This window comes from Solanum lycopersicum, chromosome 1 (genome assembly GCF_036512215.1).
Source record: "Solanum lycopersicum chromosome 1, SLM_r2.1".
NCBI classification, from domain to species: domain Eukaryota; kingdom Viridiplantae; phylum Streptophyta; class Magnoliopsida; order Solanales; family Solanaceae; genus Solanum; species Solanum lycopersicum.
Window position 1 is genome coordinate 8141766 of NC_090800.1, and position 14190 is coordinate 8155955.

Consider the following 14190-nt stretch of genomic DNA (forward strand, 5'->3'; position numbering starts at 1 on the left):
CACTCAAGTTTTGGGGCTATTTTAGAATGATTAAATTTTTCGCTCTACTACTATTATCATTTTACTTACCAAGTTTCTATTGTAGTGTTGGGTTTTAGGTTTACTTGTATTTGTGGGATGGACGAGTGTCATCATGTCCAACTTTGGATTGTAATATTTGTATTCTCTATATGAATGGTATCCTTAAATGTATTTTTTTCTTTTTTCCTATCCTATTAATTTAGATTCATTTATTGTTGATAATGATAAATATATTTTTGAAGGAAATGATCTTATGTAATTTAGATTAATTTTTACTAGCTTTCTTTGCAGTATGTGATGATGATTTTTATAAATCCAAATAAAATCATGTTTTCTTATTTCTTAACCTATAAATTTCATGGTTCTAAATTAAAATAATGAGTAAATAGTAGTTAACAAAAGCCACTACTAAAAAGTAAATTCTATATATTTCGCTGATATATTTACATTTTCTTTTCAACACAAACTAAAAGTTAAAAATAACACATTGCGATAAAATATTAAATGTGATAACTCATTATTATAGAAATTGTGGTTCTTCTTAATAAATGACTTCCAAGAGTTGGCTCTCCAACTAATTTGAATATCGACGGATACACTAAAAGTATTTATCCAAATCAAGTCTCATACTCGAGACCTCTGATTGAGAATAGATGTTCCATATACATCCCTCCATAACTATTATTGGTTCAAATACTTATAATTTATTCATTCTCTCTTACGTATTTCGCAATACGTTGAATTAAGTTATTGAGTTCTACCAAAAATATTGTGTTGGCGAAGAATAATATTACTTCATCCTTAACCAGAAGTATCAAGTTTGAGACTTGGGCATAAGTTATTTTTGTGAGAAAGATTTTACCTTCAATTTGAAACTTTCCGTTATCCAAAACTAATGGTGTCCCAATAAGAATATTGGATAGTAAGTAAAAAAAACCTTTTCTTATTTTGATTATGAAAAATAGATATTTGCAAAAAAAAATGGGGGTGAGCTCAAAGATTATGAGATTGGACTCATCAAATCTCCATCTTTTAGTAAATGAATCATGTCAATGATGCACCAACAACTTAAAAATAAAATCATACAAGAACTCAAGAAAAAAAATTGTGAACACCAACACCAAAATTGCGTCATAATAAATAAAGGGAAATAAGAAGTACTACTAAGAACCAAATAAGCATGGCAACATGTAGATTAAATCCAAGGCCTAATTTTAATTTTACACTGCTAGGGTTGATTGATGTGCAATGTAGGTTATTTACTAAGGATGCTACTTCTCTTGTACAGAAATATATCTTTTCCAGAGAAAATTGAAAAGAAATGAAAATATCAATCTTACTATAGGGGTACAGAGTCTCAGACAAAAAAGAAATAAAAAATAAAAACATAAATCTCACTTATCATGTGACACTCAGGTTTTTACGTTAATTTTGAATGACTAAGTTTTCCGGTCTAATGTTATTAATATTCTACTTTCCACATTTTCCCATAGTGTTGGATATTAAGCTTACTTGTCTTAGTGGGATAGACGAGTGTCATCTGGTTCACCTTTGGGTTGGAACATTTGTGTTCTCTACGTAAAAGTTATTCTTATGTATGCTATTTTCTTTTTACCTATCCTATTAATATAGATACATTTTTTGTTGATAATGATAAATATATTTTGAAGGAAATGATTATTTGTAATTTAGACTATTTTTTTACTAACTTTCTTTGCATCATGTGTAGATTATTCTTATAGATCCAAATAAAATCCTATTTTCTTACTTCTTAACCTAAATATTTCATGGTTTTGAACCAAAATCAGGTTTAAATGTATAGTACTTCAAAAAAAATTTAATAATTAAGAAGTAAATTATATTTATTCTGTTGACATATTAATATTTTCTTTTCAACACATATTGAAAGTTCAAAAATAACATAGCTCAATGAAATATTAAACTTGATAACTTATTGTTTTAGAAATTGTGGTTCTTCATAATAAATGAGTTCCAACGGAATTAAGAAAAAATTGAAAATTGTAATTAATATTTTATTCACTCAGTTTTCATTATACCATATTTCCATCTACGAAATTTGAATTTTGTGGGACACACTAACAATGTTATTTCATATCCAAGGCTCAAACTCGAGACCTTTGGTTAAGGATGGATGTTTGATATACATCCTTCCATAACTATTGTTGGTTCTAATAATAACTTAATTCACTCTCTCTTGCTTATTTCGCAATATGCTGGATTAAGTTATTGAGTTCTACTAATAATATTGTGTTAGAGAAGAAGTTAATATTACTTCATCCTTAACCAAAAGTGTCATGTTTGAGTCTTGGGCATGAGTTATCTTTTTTAGAAAGATTTTACCTTCAATTTGGAATTTTCCGTTATCTAAAAATAATGGTGTCCCAATAAGAATATCGGACACCAACAAAAAGCACTTTCTTATTTTAATTATGAAAATAGATATTTGCAAAAAAAAAAGGGTTGATCCCAAAGATTATGAGATTAGCCTCATCAAATATCCATCTTTTAGTGAATGAATCATATAAATGATGCACCCAACTACATAAAAATAAAATCATACAAGAACTCAAGAACAAAATTGTGAACACCTACACAACAATTACATAATAATAAGCAAATGAAAATAACAAGAACTTATAAGAAGCAAATAAACATGGCAAAATGTAGATTAAATCCAAGGCCTAATTTTAATTTTACACTGCTAGGGTTTATTGATGTGCAATGTAGGTTATTTTCTTAGGATGCTACTTCTCTTGTACACAGATAGATCTTTTTCGGAGAAAAATGAAAAGAAATGAAAATATCAATCTTACTACGGGGCATAGAGTCTCAGACAAAAAAAAATAAAAACTAAAAGCATAAATCTCACTTATCATGTGACACTGAGGTTTTTAAGTTAATTTTGAATGGATATATTTTCCGCTCTTATGTTATTATTATTCTACTTTCCACATTTCGTTCATAGTGTTGGATTTTAAGCTTACTTGTCTTAGTGGGATAGACGAGTGTCATCACGTGCACATTTGGATTGTAATATTTGTGTTCTCTACATAAAAGGTATCCTTATGTATGTTCTTTTCTTTTTACCTATCCTATTAATATAGATACATTTTTTGTTGATAATGATAAAATATCTTTTTGAAGGAAATGATTAATTGTAATTTACATTTTTTTACTAGCTTTCTTTGCAGTATGTGTAGATTATTTTTATAGATCCAAATAAAATCCTATTTTCTTACTTCTTAACTTAAAAATTTCATGGTTTTGAATCAAAAGCAAGAGTAAATATATAGTACTTAAAAAATTTCACCACCAAGAAGTAAATTCTATTTATTCTATTGACATATTTATATTTTCTTTTTAACACATACTGGAAGTTCAAATTATAACATATCTCAATGAAATATTAAACATGATAACTCATTATTATAGAAATTGTGGTTCTTCATAATAAATGAGTTCCAATGGAATTAAGAAAAAATTTAAAATTGTAATTAATTGTTTATTCACTCAGATTTCACTATACCATATTGACTCTTCGATTAATTTAAATTTTGTGGGATACACTTATAATATTATTTCATATCCAAGACTCAAACTCGAGACCTCTGGTTAAGGATAGATGTTTCATATACATCCTCCCATAACTATTGTTGGTTCTAATAATAATTTAATTCACCCTCTCTTGCATATTTCACAATATGCCGGATTAAGTGATTGAGATCTACCAACAATATTGTGTTGGAGAAGAAGTTATTGTTACTTCATCCTTAACTAGAAGTGTCTACTTTGAGTCTTGGGCATGATTTATCTTTGTTAGATAGATTTTACGTTCAATTTGGAACTTTCCATTATCTAAAACTAATGGTGTCTCACTAAGAATATCGGACACCATGTAAAAAATCTTTTCTTATTTTAATTATGAAAAATAGACATTTGCAAAAAAAAATTGGTGGTGAGTACAAAGATTATGAGATTGGACTCATCAAGTCACCATATTTTAGTGAATTAATCATATCAATGATACACCCAACAACATAAAAATACAATCATGAAAGAGCTCAAGAACAAAAGTGTTAACACCAACATAACAATAACATAATAATAAGCAAAAGGAAATAACAAGAACTTATAAGAGCCAAATAAGCATGGAAACATGTAGATTAAATGCAAGCCCTAATTTTAATTTTACAGTGCTAGGTTTGATTGATGTGCAATGTAGGTTATTTACTTATGATGCTACTTCTCTTGGACACAAATAGATCTTTTTTCGGAGAAAATGAAAAGAAATGAAAATATCAATCTCACTATGGGGCACAGAGTCTCAGGCTACAAAGAAATAAAAAATTAAAACATAAATGTCACTTATCACGTGACACTAAGGTTTTTAGGTTAATTTTGAATGACTATGTTTTCCGCTCTAATGTTATTATTATTCTACTTTCCACATTTCATTCATAGTGTTGGGTTTTAAGCTTACTTGTCTTACTGGGATAGGCGAGTGTCATCATGTTCACATTTGGATTGTAATATTTACTTTCTCTACATAATAGGTATCCTTATGTATGTTATTTTCTTTTTTTCCTATCCTATTAACATAGATACATTCAATTGTTGATAATATTAAATATATATTTGAAGGAAATGATTATTTGTAATTTTGATTTTTTTACTAGCTTTCTCTGCGGTATGTGTATATTAATTTTATAGATCCAAATAAAATCCTAATTTCTTACTTCTTAACCTAAAAATTTCATATTTTTTAATCAAATTCAGGATTAAATATATAGTACTTAAAAATTCACTACTAAGAAGTACATTCTATTTATTCTGCTCAAATATTTATATTTTCTTTTCAACACATGTTGAAAGTTCAAAAATAACATATTTCAATGAAATATTAGACATGATAACTTATTGTTATATAAATTGTGGTTCTTCATGATAAATGAGTTCCAACAGAATTAAGAAAAAATTGAAAATTGTAATTAATTGTTTATTCGCTCGGTTTTCATTACACCATATTGACTCTCCGACTAATTTGAATTTCGTTGGACACACTAACAATATTTTTTTCACATCCAAGTCTCAAACTTGAGACCTCTGGTTAAGGATGGATGTTTCATATACATACCTCCATAACTATTTCGGTTCTAATAATAACTCAATTCACTCTCTTTTACACATTTAGCAATATGTTGGATTAAGTTATTGAGTTCTACGAACAATGTTGTGTTAAATAAGAAGTTAATATAACTTCATCTTTAACAAGAAGTGTCAAGTTTGAGTCTTAGGCATGAGTTATCTCTATTAGAAAGAGTTTCATCCTCAATTTGGAACTTTCCAATATTCGAAACTAATGGCGTTTCAATTAGAATATCGGACACCATGTCAAAAAAATTGTTATTCTAATTATGAAAAATTGATACGTGCAAACACAAATTGAGGGTGAGCTAAAAGATTATGAGATTGGACTCATCAAATCTCCATCATTTAGTGAATGAATCATATCAATGATTCTCCCAACAACATAAAAAAAAAATCATACAAGAACTCAAAAACAAAAATGCAAAAACCAACACAACAAACTATACATAATAATAAGCAAAGAGAAACAAGAATCTACAAGAACCAAATAAGCATGGAAACATGCAGATCAAAACCAAGCCCTAATTTGAATTCTACACTACTAGGGTTGATTGATGTATTATTTAAACCTTAGGATGCTACTTCTATTGTACACAAATAGATCTTTTCAAGAGAAAAATGAAAAGAAATGAAAATATCAATCTCATTATGGGACACACAGTCTCACACCAAATAAATAAAAAATAAAAAGAGAAAAGCTCACTTATCATGTAACACTCATGTTTGGGGTTACTTTAGGATGACTATGTTTTACACTCTACTATTATTATTTTTTTCCATTCCACATTTGGTTCATAGTGTTGGGTTTTAGGGAGACTTGTCTTTGTGGGATAGACGAGTGACATCATGTCCACTTTTGAATTGTAATATTTGTGTTCTCTACATAAAGGTATCCTTATGTATGCTATTTTATTTTTCCCTGTCCTATTAATTTAGATTCCTTTATTGTTGATAATGATAAACATATTTTTTAGGGAAATAATTGTTTGTAATTAGATTAATATTTATTACTAGCTTTCTTTGAGGCATGTGATTATGACATTTATTGATCCAAGCAAAAATCTTGTTTTCTTATTTCTTAACCGATAAATTTCATGGTTTGAATCAAAATCAGGAGTAATAGCACTTAAAAAATCCACTACTCAGAAGTAAATACTATTTATTTTGCTTACATATTTATATTTTCTTTTCAAAACATATAAAAGTTCAAAAATAACATATCTCAACGAAATATTAAACATGATAACTTAGTATTATAGAAATTTTGATTCTTATTAATAAATGAGTTCCAATGGAATTCAAAATAAATTGAAAATTTTAATTAATATTGTATCCACTCAGTTTAAATTACACCATATTGACCCTCCATCTAATTTGAATTCTGAGGAATACAACAACAATATTTTTTCTTATACAAGGCTTAAACTCGAGACCTCTGGTTAAGGATGGATGTTTCATATAAATCCTTCCATAAATATTGTTGGTTCTAATAATAACTTAATTCACTCTCTCTTGCATATTTTGCAATACTTTGGACTAAGTTATTGAGTTCTACCAACAATATTGTATTGGAGAAGAAGTTAAAATTACTTCATCCTTAGCTAGAAGTGTCAAGTTTGAGTCTTGGGCATGAGTTATCTTTTTTAGGAAGAGTTTTACCCTCAATTAGGAAGTTTCTATTATCTTAATAGTTTCCAATAAGGATGTCAGACGCCAAGTAAAAAACCTTTTTTATTGTAATTATGAAACATAGATGTCTGCAAAAAATAATTGAGTGGGAGCTCAAAGATTATGAGTTTGGACTCATCAAATCTCCATCTTTTAGTGAATAACACCACAATCTTTTCATGAAAGCTTTTACTTTTTTTTTTTATCTACATATAAAGTATTTATATTATTTCTTTTATGTGATATTAATTTAGATTTACTTGATGTTTTTAAGATAATTTTTTTTCTGAAGAGATGATTGATTGTGAATTAGATTAACTTTATGCCTAATTTTCATTGTGGTGTATGATGAGTGATTTTATAGCTCCAAATAAATTTGTGTTCTTAAATTATGAAATGGCATGGTATTTAGTCAAAATGAGGAGGAGTAATTAGAATTGAAATTTACTAGTAGGATGCGAATTCTATATATTCGGATGTCATATTTATACTTTGTTATCAAGTTTCCTTTTGAACACATATTGAAATGTAATAAATAACACATTTCAATGAAATATTACTTTTGAAAATTATCTATTTTCATTCTTCTAGATAATAGAGTTATAATAGAATTTGAAATAAATTGTAGTCAATATTATTCTCATTCGGTTTCAATATATCATATTTAGACCCTAGTTAATTTGAATTCAGGGACAGTCTCTAACAAGATTCTCTTCATATCCAGGGCTCAAATTCGAGACATTTTACTAAAGATGGATGTGTAGACAATAAAATTCGCGTCGAGAAAACAATAATCAAGAATGGAAAATTATAGCAACAATCGATTTTATTATTTCAAATGCGAGTGTTACAATCTCTATAATTCCTCTGAATTCGCCTTTTCAAATATAAATTCAAGGGCTTTTAAGCTTGTTCTTGAATCTATGATGAACTTGAACTTGAACTTTATCTTGATCTTGACTTTTATTTGAACTCAAGGGCTTCGAGCTTGTTCTTGAATTCGATGGTCTTGACCTTGATCGTTCTTGAACTTGAATGCTTGAATTCTTAAACTTGTAGCTTTGTAGAGAATTACATGGCGTTTGTCCAAAAGAGTTTCTCTAGCTTCTTGTTTAGAATTTTCTCTCTCTTTTCTGAATTATGAGGACCCCTATTTATAGTTTTAGAATAGAGGAGTTGCGATTGGAATAGGATTCCGTTCAGCCAATCAGATTGAAGTGACATGGCATTTGGGCTTTATGGAGCGGGCTTGTCATATTTGACACATGTCATGATTCTATTGATTTTCTTATTTGACTTGGCATGCCACATCATCTGCACACGTGGTGCCAAGATGGGCTCTAGAATGAGATGAGATTGGGTTTAACAAATTGGGTTCATCCAATGAAGCCCAAATCAATTAATTTAGACTTTAATTAAATCCATATTTATTGGACTTAAATATTTAACTCAATTATATCAATCCACAATATTTATTTGGATTGATATATTTATGAATTCAATATAATCTGAATCATTCTATAAATATATATTTAATAAATTTTAAATGATTACAAATGCCCCCTGCTTCAAGTCTTGTCGAGATAATTTATCTTTTAGAGACTAGGCTTGAAGCATTAACCGGTTACTAAATTCACCTTAGTTAAAAATGAATTATAATTGAATTAACAATTGTAATCCTACTTAATTTCATATTCCTATATATGGTTTATTGCCCAAACAAAAAGGAAATCATAATTCAATTAGGAATTTTAATCCTACTCAATTTCATATTCATATATATGTTTTATTGCCAAGCCAAAAAGAAATTGTAATTGAACTAGGAATTGTAATCCTACTCAATTTCATATTCATATTACGTTTTCTTGCCCAAGCCAAAAAGAAATTGTAATTGAACTAAAAGAAGGATTTTATCCCACCACGTGACATCTATAAATAGATACATTGTCCCCATAATTTTATCTTCAATTACGGATTGTGAGCCTACGACGAAAAGGGCATACTCAAGGTAATTTTCCTTCCTTTTTATTTATTTTCGTCACTTTTTTACAGCTTGACATGTCTGTAGTAGAAAATTCATATCTCATTGTAAAAAAATCGAAATCAAAAGCCTTTTGATTTTCCAGAAACTAGATTTTTCGATATCTAACATACCAAAAATTCAAAATTTAATACCTTAAGAATCTTTCTAGATGATTTTTTGAAGTTAGCTATAGATTTTGTCATGCTAAAAATTCGTCACTTTTTTACATCCTGACATTTTCGTCGTAGAAAATTCATATCTCATTGTAGAAATATCAAAATCATGAACCGTTTGAATTTTCAAAAACTAATATTTTCGATCTCTAACATATCCGAAATTTAAAATTTAATACCTTCAGAATATTTCTAGATGATTTTTTGAAGTTAGCTCTAGATTCTGTCATGCTAAAGATTCGTCACTTTTTTTACAGTCTGACATGTTCGTCGTAGAAAATTCATATCTCATTGTAGAAAAATCAAAATTATGAACCGTTTGATTTTTCAGAAACTAGGCTTTTCGATCTCTATTATATCCAAAATTCAAAATTTAACACCTTCAGAATCTTTCGAGATGATTTTTTGAAGTTACCTCTAGATTCTGCCATGCTAAAAATTTTCAGATTTGTGTGACTTACTAAAAAAAATCTCGTGTCTTGACGTAGGAACAGCGAAATCACAATCCACTTGATGATTTCTAATCTAGACATAAAGGTCTACAACACATCCCATATTCAAGATTTAATATCTTTCTAGTCTCAAACATCTTGACGGGTAACAATCTCTCCTTCACTTTTTTTTTTGTAGATCAGCAAAAGGAATTTTATTTTTCATGGAGGCTACATTATGGAAAGATTTATCCCATAAAAATGTGGGTAATGTCCATGCCTTAACAAAATAAATAAATAAAACTCTCAAGGTGTTCCATGGCCCCAAATGCTTAACCAACTTAATGCTTAACTAGAATATCAATGCTCCCGCCTTGAAAATAACCTCAAGGTTTTACAAGGTTCCGCATGCTTAAACAACTTGAAGCTTTTACTAGAATACCGTGTAACTCTCCCGCTTTGAAGATAACCTCAAGGTGTTACAAGGTCCCGAATGCTTAACCATGAAGCTTTACAAAAATACCATGTAACGCTCCCGCCTTGAAAATAAATTCAAGGTGTTACAAGTTCTCGAATGCTTGACCAATTTGAAGCTTTAATAGGATACTATGTAACGCTCCCGCCTTGAAGATAACATCAAGGTGTTACAAGGTCCTGAATGTTTGACCATGAAGCTTTACTAAAATACCGTGTAACATTCCCGCCTTGAAAATACACTCAAGGTGTTACAAGGTCCCGAATGCTTGACTAACTTGATGTTTTAATAGAATACCATGTAACGCGCCCGCCTTGAAGATAACCTCAAGGTGTTACAAGGTCCTGAATGTTTGACCAATTTGAAGCTTTAATAGGATACCATGTAATGCTCCCGCCTTGAAGATAACCTCAAGGTGTTACAAGGTCCTGAATGTTTGACCAATTTGAAGCTTTAATAGGATACCATGTAACGCTCCCGACTTGAAGATAACCTTAAGGTGTTACAAGATCCTGAATGTTTGACCATGAAGCTTTACTAGAATACCGTGTAACACTCCCGCCTTGAAAATAAACTCAAGGTGTTACAAGGTCCCGAATGCTTGACCAACTTGAAGCTTTAATAGGATATCATGTAACGCTCCGGCCTTGAAGATAACCTCAAGGTGTTACAAGGTCCTGAATGCTTAACCATCTTAAGACAGGATAAACCCGTGAAAAGACCAGTTTAAGGTGCAAAGGGACAAATATTGTCCACCTTAAGGCATGGAAATTTAAAGATCCTTTTGAAGATAAATCCGTCAGAACTCTAGCTTAAGGTGCAAAGGGACAAATATTGTCCACCTTAAGGCATGAAAATTTAAAGATCCTTTTAAAGATAAATCCGTCGGAACTCTAGCTTAAGCTGCAAAGAGACAAGTTTGTCCACCTTAAGGCATAAAAATTTAAAGATCCTTTTAAATATACACCAGTGAAAAATTTAAAGATCCTTTTAAATATACACCACTGCAAAGGGACAAATATTGTCCACCTTAAGACATGAAAATTTAAAAAGATTCTTTTAAGTATACATCCGTAAAAAGGCCTAGCTTAAGGTGCGAAGGGACAAGTTTGTCCATCTTAAAACATAATAAATTCAAAGGTCTATTGAAGGATAATCTGCAACAAAGCTAGCTTAAGGTGCAAAGGGACAAACCTCGCGCACCTTTAGGCATGGAATTTAATTACACACGCATTTGGAGACTTCTACTTATATATTTAAAGTCTTGCCTTCATACTTAGAGTATTTGAATACTTCAACATGTATACGTTGAGAATTTGGATACTTCAAATAATAAACTCAAAGAATATAAAGACTCCAATTTGCATACTTGATCTAATTTAAAGACTTCCATCGTACTAATAAGAGATTCATACTTTATAAGGGTTTGCCTCTTCCATACACCCATCAATACTTCGTGCAAGTCTTAAGTTTGATGAGACAAAAGATAAAAATAAAATACATATCGCTTTGACTTTCATGCAATAGATCAAGTGGGAACATTTTTTTTGACACTCATGCAACTGAACTTAGAATAAGGTTCTAAGAGCCTACGTACCTCAATAAAGAGGATCAAGTCACATCGTAGTTCTGGGGATTTGAGTGATTATTCTTTTTTTTTGTGGTTGTGCGGTACACAGTTTATACTTTTGCGGGCTAGGAGTGACATGCAGTTTAGGCTCGTACATTAAGGAGCATCATCTTCCTTCAAGGATAGTATCTCTTTAGAAATTTGGCATTAATAGGACCGATCCTTAAGCAATCAGCATCAACAAGCTTGTAAGCACCATTTGAATATGTTTTTTGTACGACATATGGTCCATCCCACTTTGAGGTAAATTTGCCCCCAGACTTGTGCGAAGTAATGATTTGTCTTCCTACCGCGACAACTTGATCTCCTACTTGAAAGCACCTCAAGCGAACCTTCTTATTAAAAACACGAGATAGACGAGCTTGATAACATTCAAAGTTTTGTTGGGCTTCTAACCTCTTTTAATCAAGTGCTTCTAATTCAGCAAGACGCAATCGAGCATTTTCTTCCTCAGTGAGCCCTTCTTGAATAGCAAGTCTTAAGAAGGGTATTTGACGCTCGAGTGGCAGGACTGCTTCAACTCCAAAAGCAAGTGAATATGGTGTTGCTTGAGTTGGTGTGCGATATGTTTTCCTATATGCCCACAGAGCTTCTTCCATTCTTTCATGTCATTCCCGTTTGGATTTGGAGACAACTTTCTTGAGAAGGTTGCATAGAGTCTTATTGAATGCTTCAGCAAGACCATTAGCGGCAGCATGGTACATAGAAGATTTACGCTTCATAAAGTCAAAAAGATCACAAATCTTGTTCATTAACTTGTTATCAAATGGTTTGCCATTGTCTGTTATTATATAGCGAGGGATGCCAAAGTGATAGATAATATTTACTCGGATAAAATTTGCAACATTCTCTTTCTTCACCTCTTTAAAAGCGACAGCTTCAGCCCATTTTGATAAGTAATCAGTTGCAGCCAAGATGTACAAGTGTCCACCAGAAGAATTTGGTAATGGTCTTACAATATCCGGTCCCCAAGCATCAAATGGACAAGATGCGATGGTTGGGTGCAATACTTCGGGTGGCTGATGAATGAAATTCGCATGAAATTGACAAGCGTCGCACTTCCTGGCATAATATAAGCAATCTTTCTCCATGATTGACCAGTAATACCCCATCCTCTTTATGCGAAAATGAAGTTTTGGTCCAGATTGATGTGATCCACATACTCCTGAATATGCTTCTTGCAGAGCTTGAGTCGCTTCTTCCTCTCCCAAACATCATAATAACATACCCTCAAATGATCTTCTATATAATGTATCCTTGTAGTAAAGGAAACGAGGTGCACGACGACGTATGTCAGTTCTTCTTCTTGGATTTTCGGGAACTATCCCATAACATAGGAAGTCAATGATGGGTTGTCTCCAATCTTCCTTCGCAGCTTCAACAATGGAGACGATATTATCAAGCTTATTTTCAATATATTCATCCTCATTTGACAGTGGTTCTATCCATTATTGACAGACAGTTACTTGTGTTTGATCAGGAAGGGTTAGTGTTGAAGATAGAGTAGCCAATGCACCAGCTTTCTTATTCTCTGTTCGACGCACATGTTGAAGGGTTACATCCCCAAGCCATCTTATCAACTTTTGAGAATAATCATGATAAGGTCACAATTTAGGATTTTTTACCTCATAACTTCCTAAGAGTTGATTAATCACCAATTGAGAGTCACCAAAGACTTGTAAATGTAATTGTTTCATGTCAACGGCCATTTCAAGTCCAAGTATCAGTGCTTGATATTCAGCGACATTATTGGAGCAACATTGTTTTAGAGTAAAAGAGAATGGTAGAATCTCTTCTTGTGAAGTGATGAACACCACGCCAGCTGAAGTGATGAACACCACGCCAGCACCAGCTCCGCCGCGATGTGCAGCCCCATCAAAGTACATTTTCCAAGGAGGTTGAACTTCAATTAACATTGCATCTGCATCAAGAAACTCATCAGTTAACTCCCAATCATTTGGTATAGGATGGTCTGCTAAGAAATTCGCTAGTGCTTGTCCCTTCACGGATTTTTGAGGGACGTACACAATCTCAAATTGTTGGAATTGGAGGTACCAGCTTGCTAGTCGGTCACTAAGGACAGGTTTTGACATAAGAAACTTGATGGGATTTGCTCTAGAAATGAGGCGGACAACATGAGCTTGAAAATAATGCTTCATCTTTTGAATTGAGAAGACCAGTGCCAAGCATAACTTTTCAATTGGCGAATAATTAAGCTCATTTGGCGTCATCGTTCTACATAAGTAATAAAGAGCATTTTCTTTGCCTTCACTATTCTCTTGAGCTAATAGGTCTCCTATAGACCTTTCTTGTGCTGCAATGTAGAGTATCAATGGTTTTCCAGGTATAGGAGCTGCCAAAAACCAGAGGTTTAGCTAGATACGATTCGATACTTGTAAAGGCTTCACTACATGTTTGGTCCCAATTAAAAGGAGCACCTTTCTTCATGAGATGACTGAATGGTTGACATCTCCTGCTAGATTTGAGATGAACCTTCTCAAGTAGGCTAACTTTCCTTGGAGACTTTTTAACTCATGAATATCTCGAGGTTCAGGCATCTTTGATATTGCATCGACTTTGGCTTGACCAATTTCAATTCC

At 31.6% G+C, this 14190-nt stretch overlaps 1 protein-coding gene across 1 annotated transcript; it reads right to left on the minus strand.

Moving 5' to 3' along the window:
• Positions 1-12198: 12198 nt before the first annotated feature.
• LOC138340263 (uncharacterized) lies at positions 12199-13821 on the minus strand. Its single transcript, XM_069291992.1, has 2 exons — positions 13216-13821; positions 12199-12792 (listed from the first exon to the last, which is right to left on the minus strand). The coding sequence occupies exons 1-2, from the start codon at positions 13819-13821 to the stop codon at positions 12199-12201; spliced, it is 1200 nt and encodes a 399-aa protein (XP_069148093.1).
• Positions 13822-14190: the final 369 nt, after the last annotated feature.

Excerpts from the sequence above, each read along its gene's own strand:
- LOC138340263 (XM_069291992.1), bottom strand. The coding sequence starts at position 13,821 with ATGACGCCAAATGAGCTTAATTATTCGCCAATTGAAAAGTTATGCTTG. Across the intron at positions 12,793-13,215 it reads AACTCTTAGGAAGTTATGAG|GAAGAAGCGACTCAAGCTCT; the intron begins GTAAAAAATCCT and ends TGTTTGGGAGAG.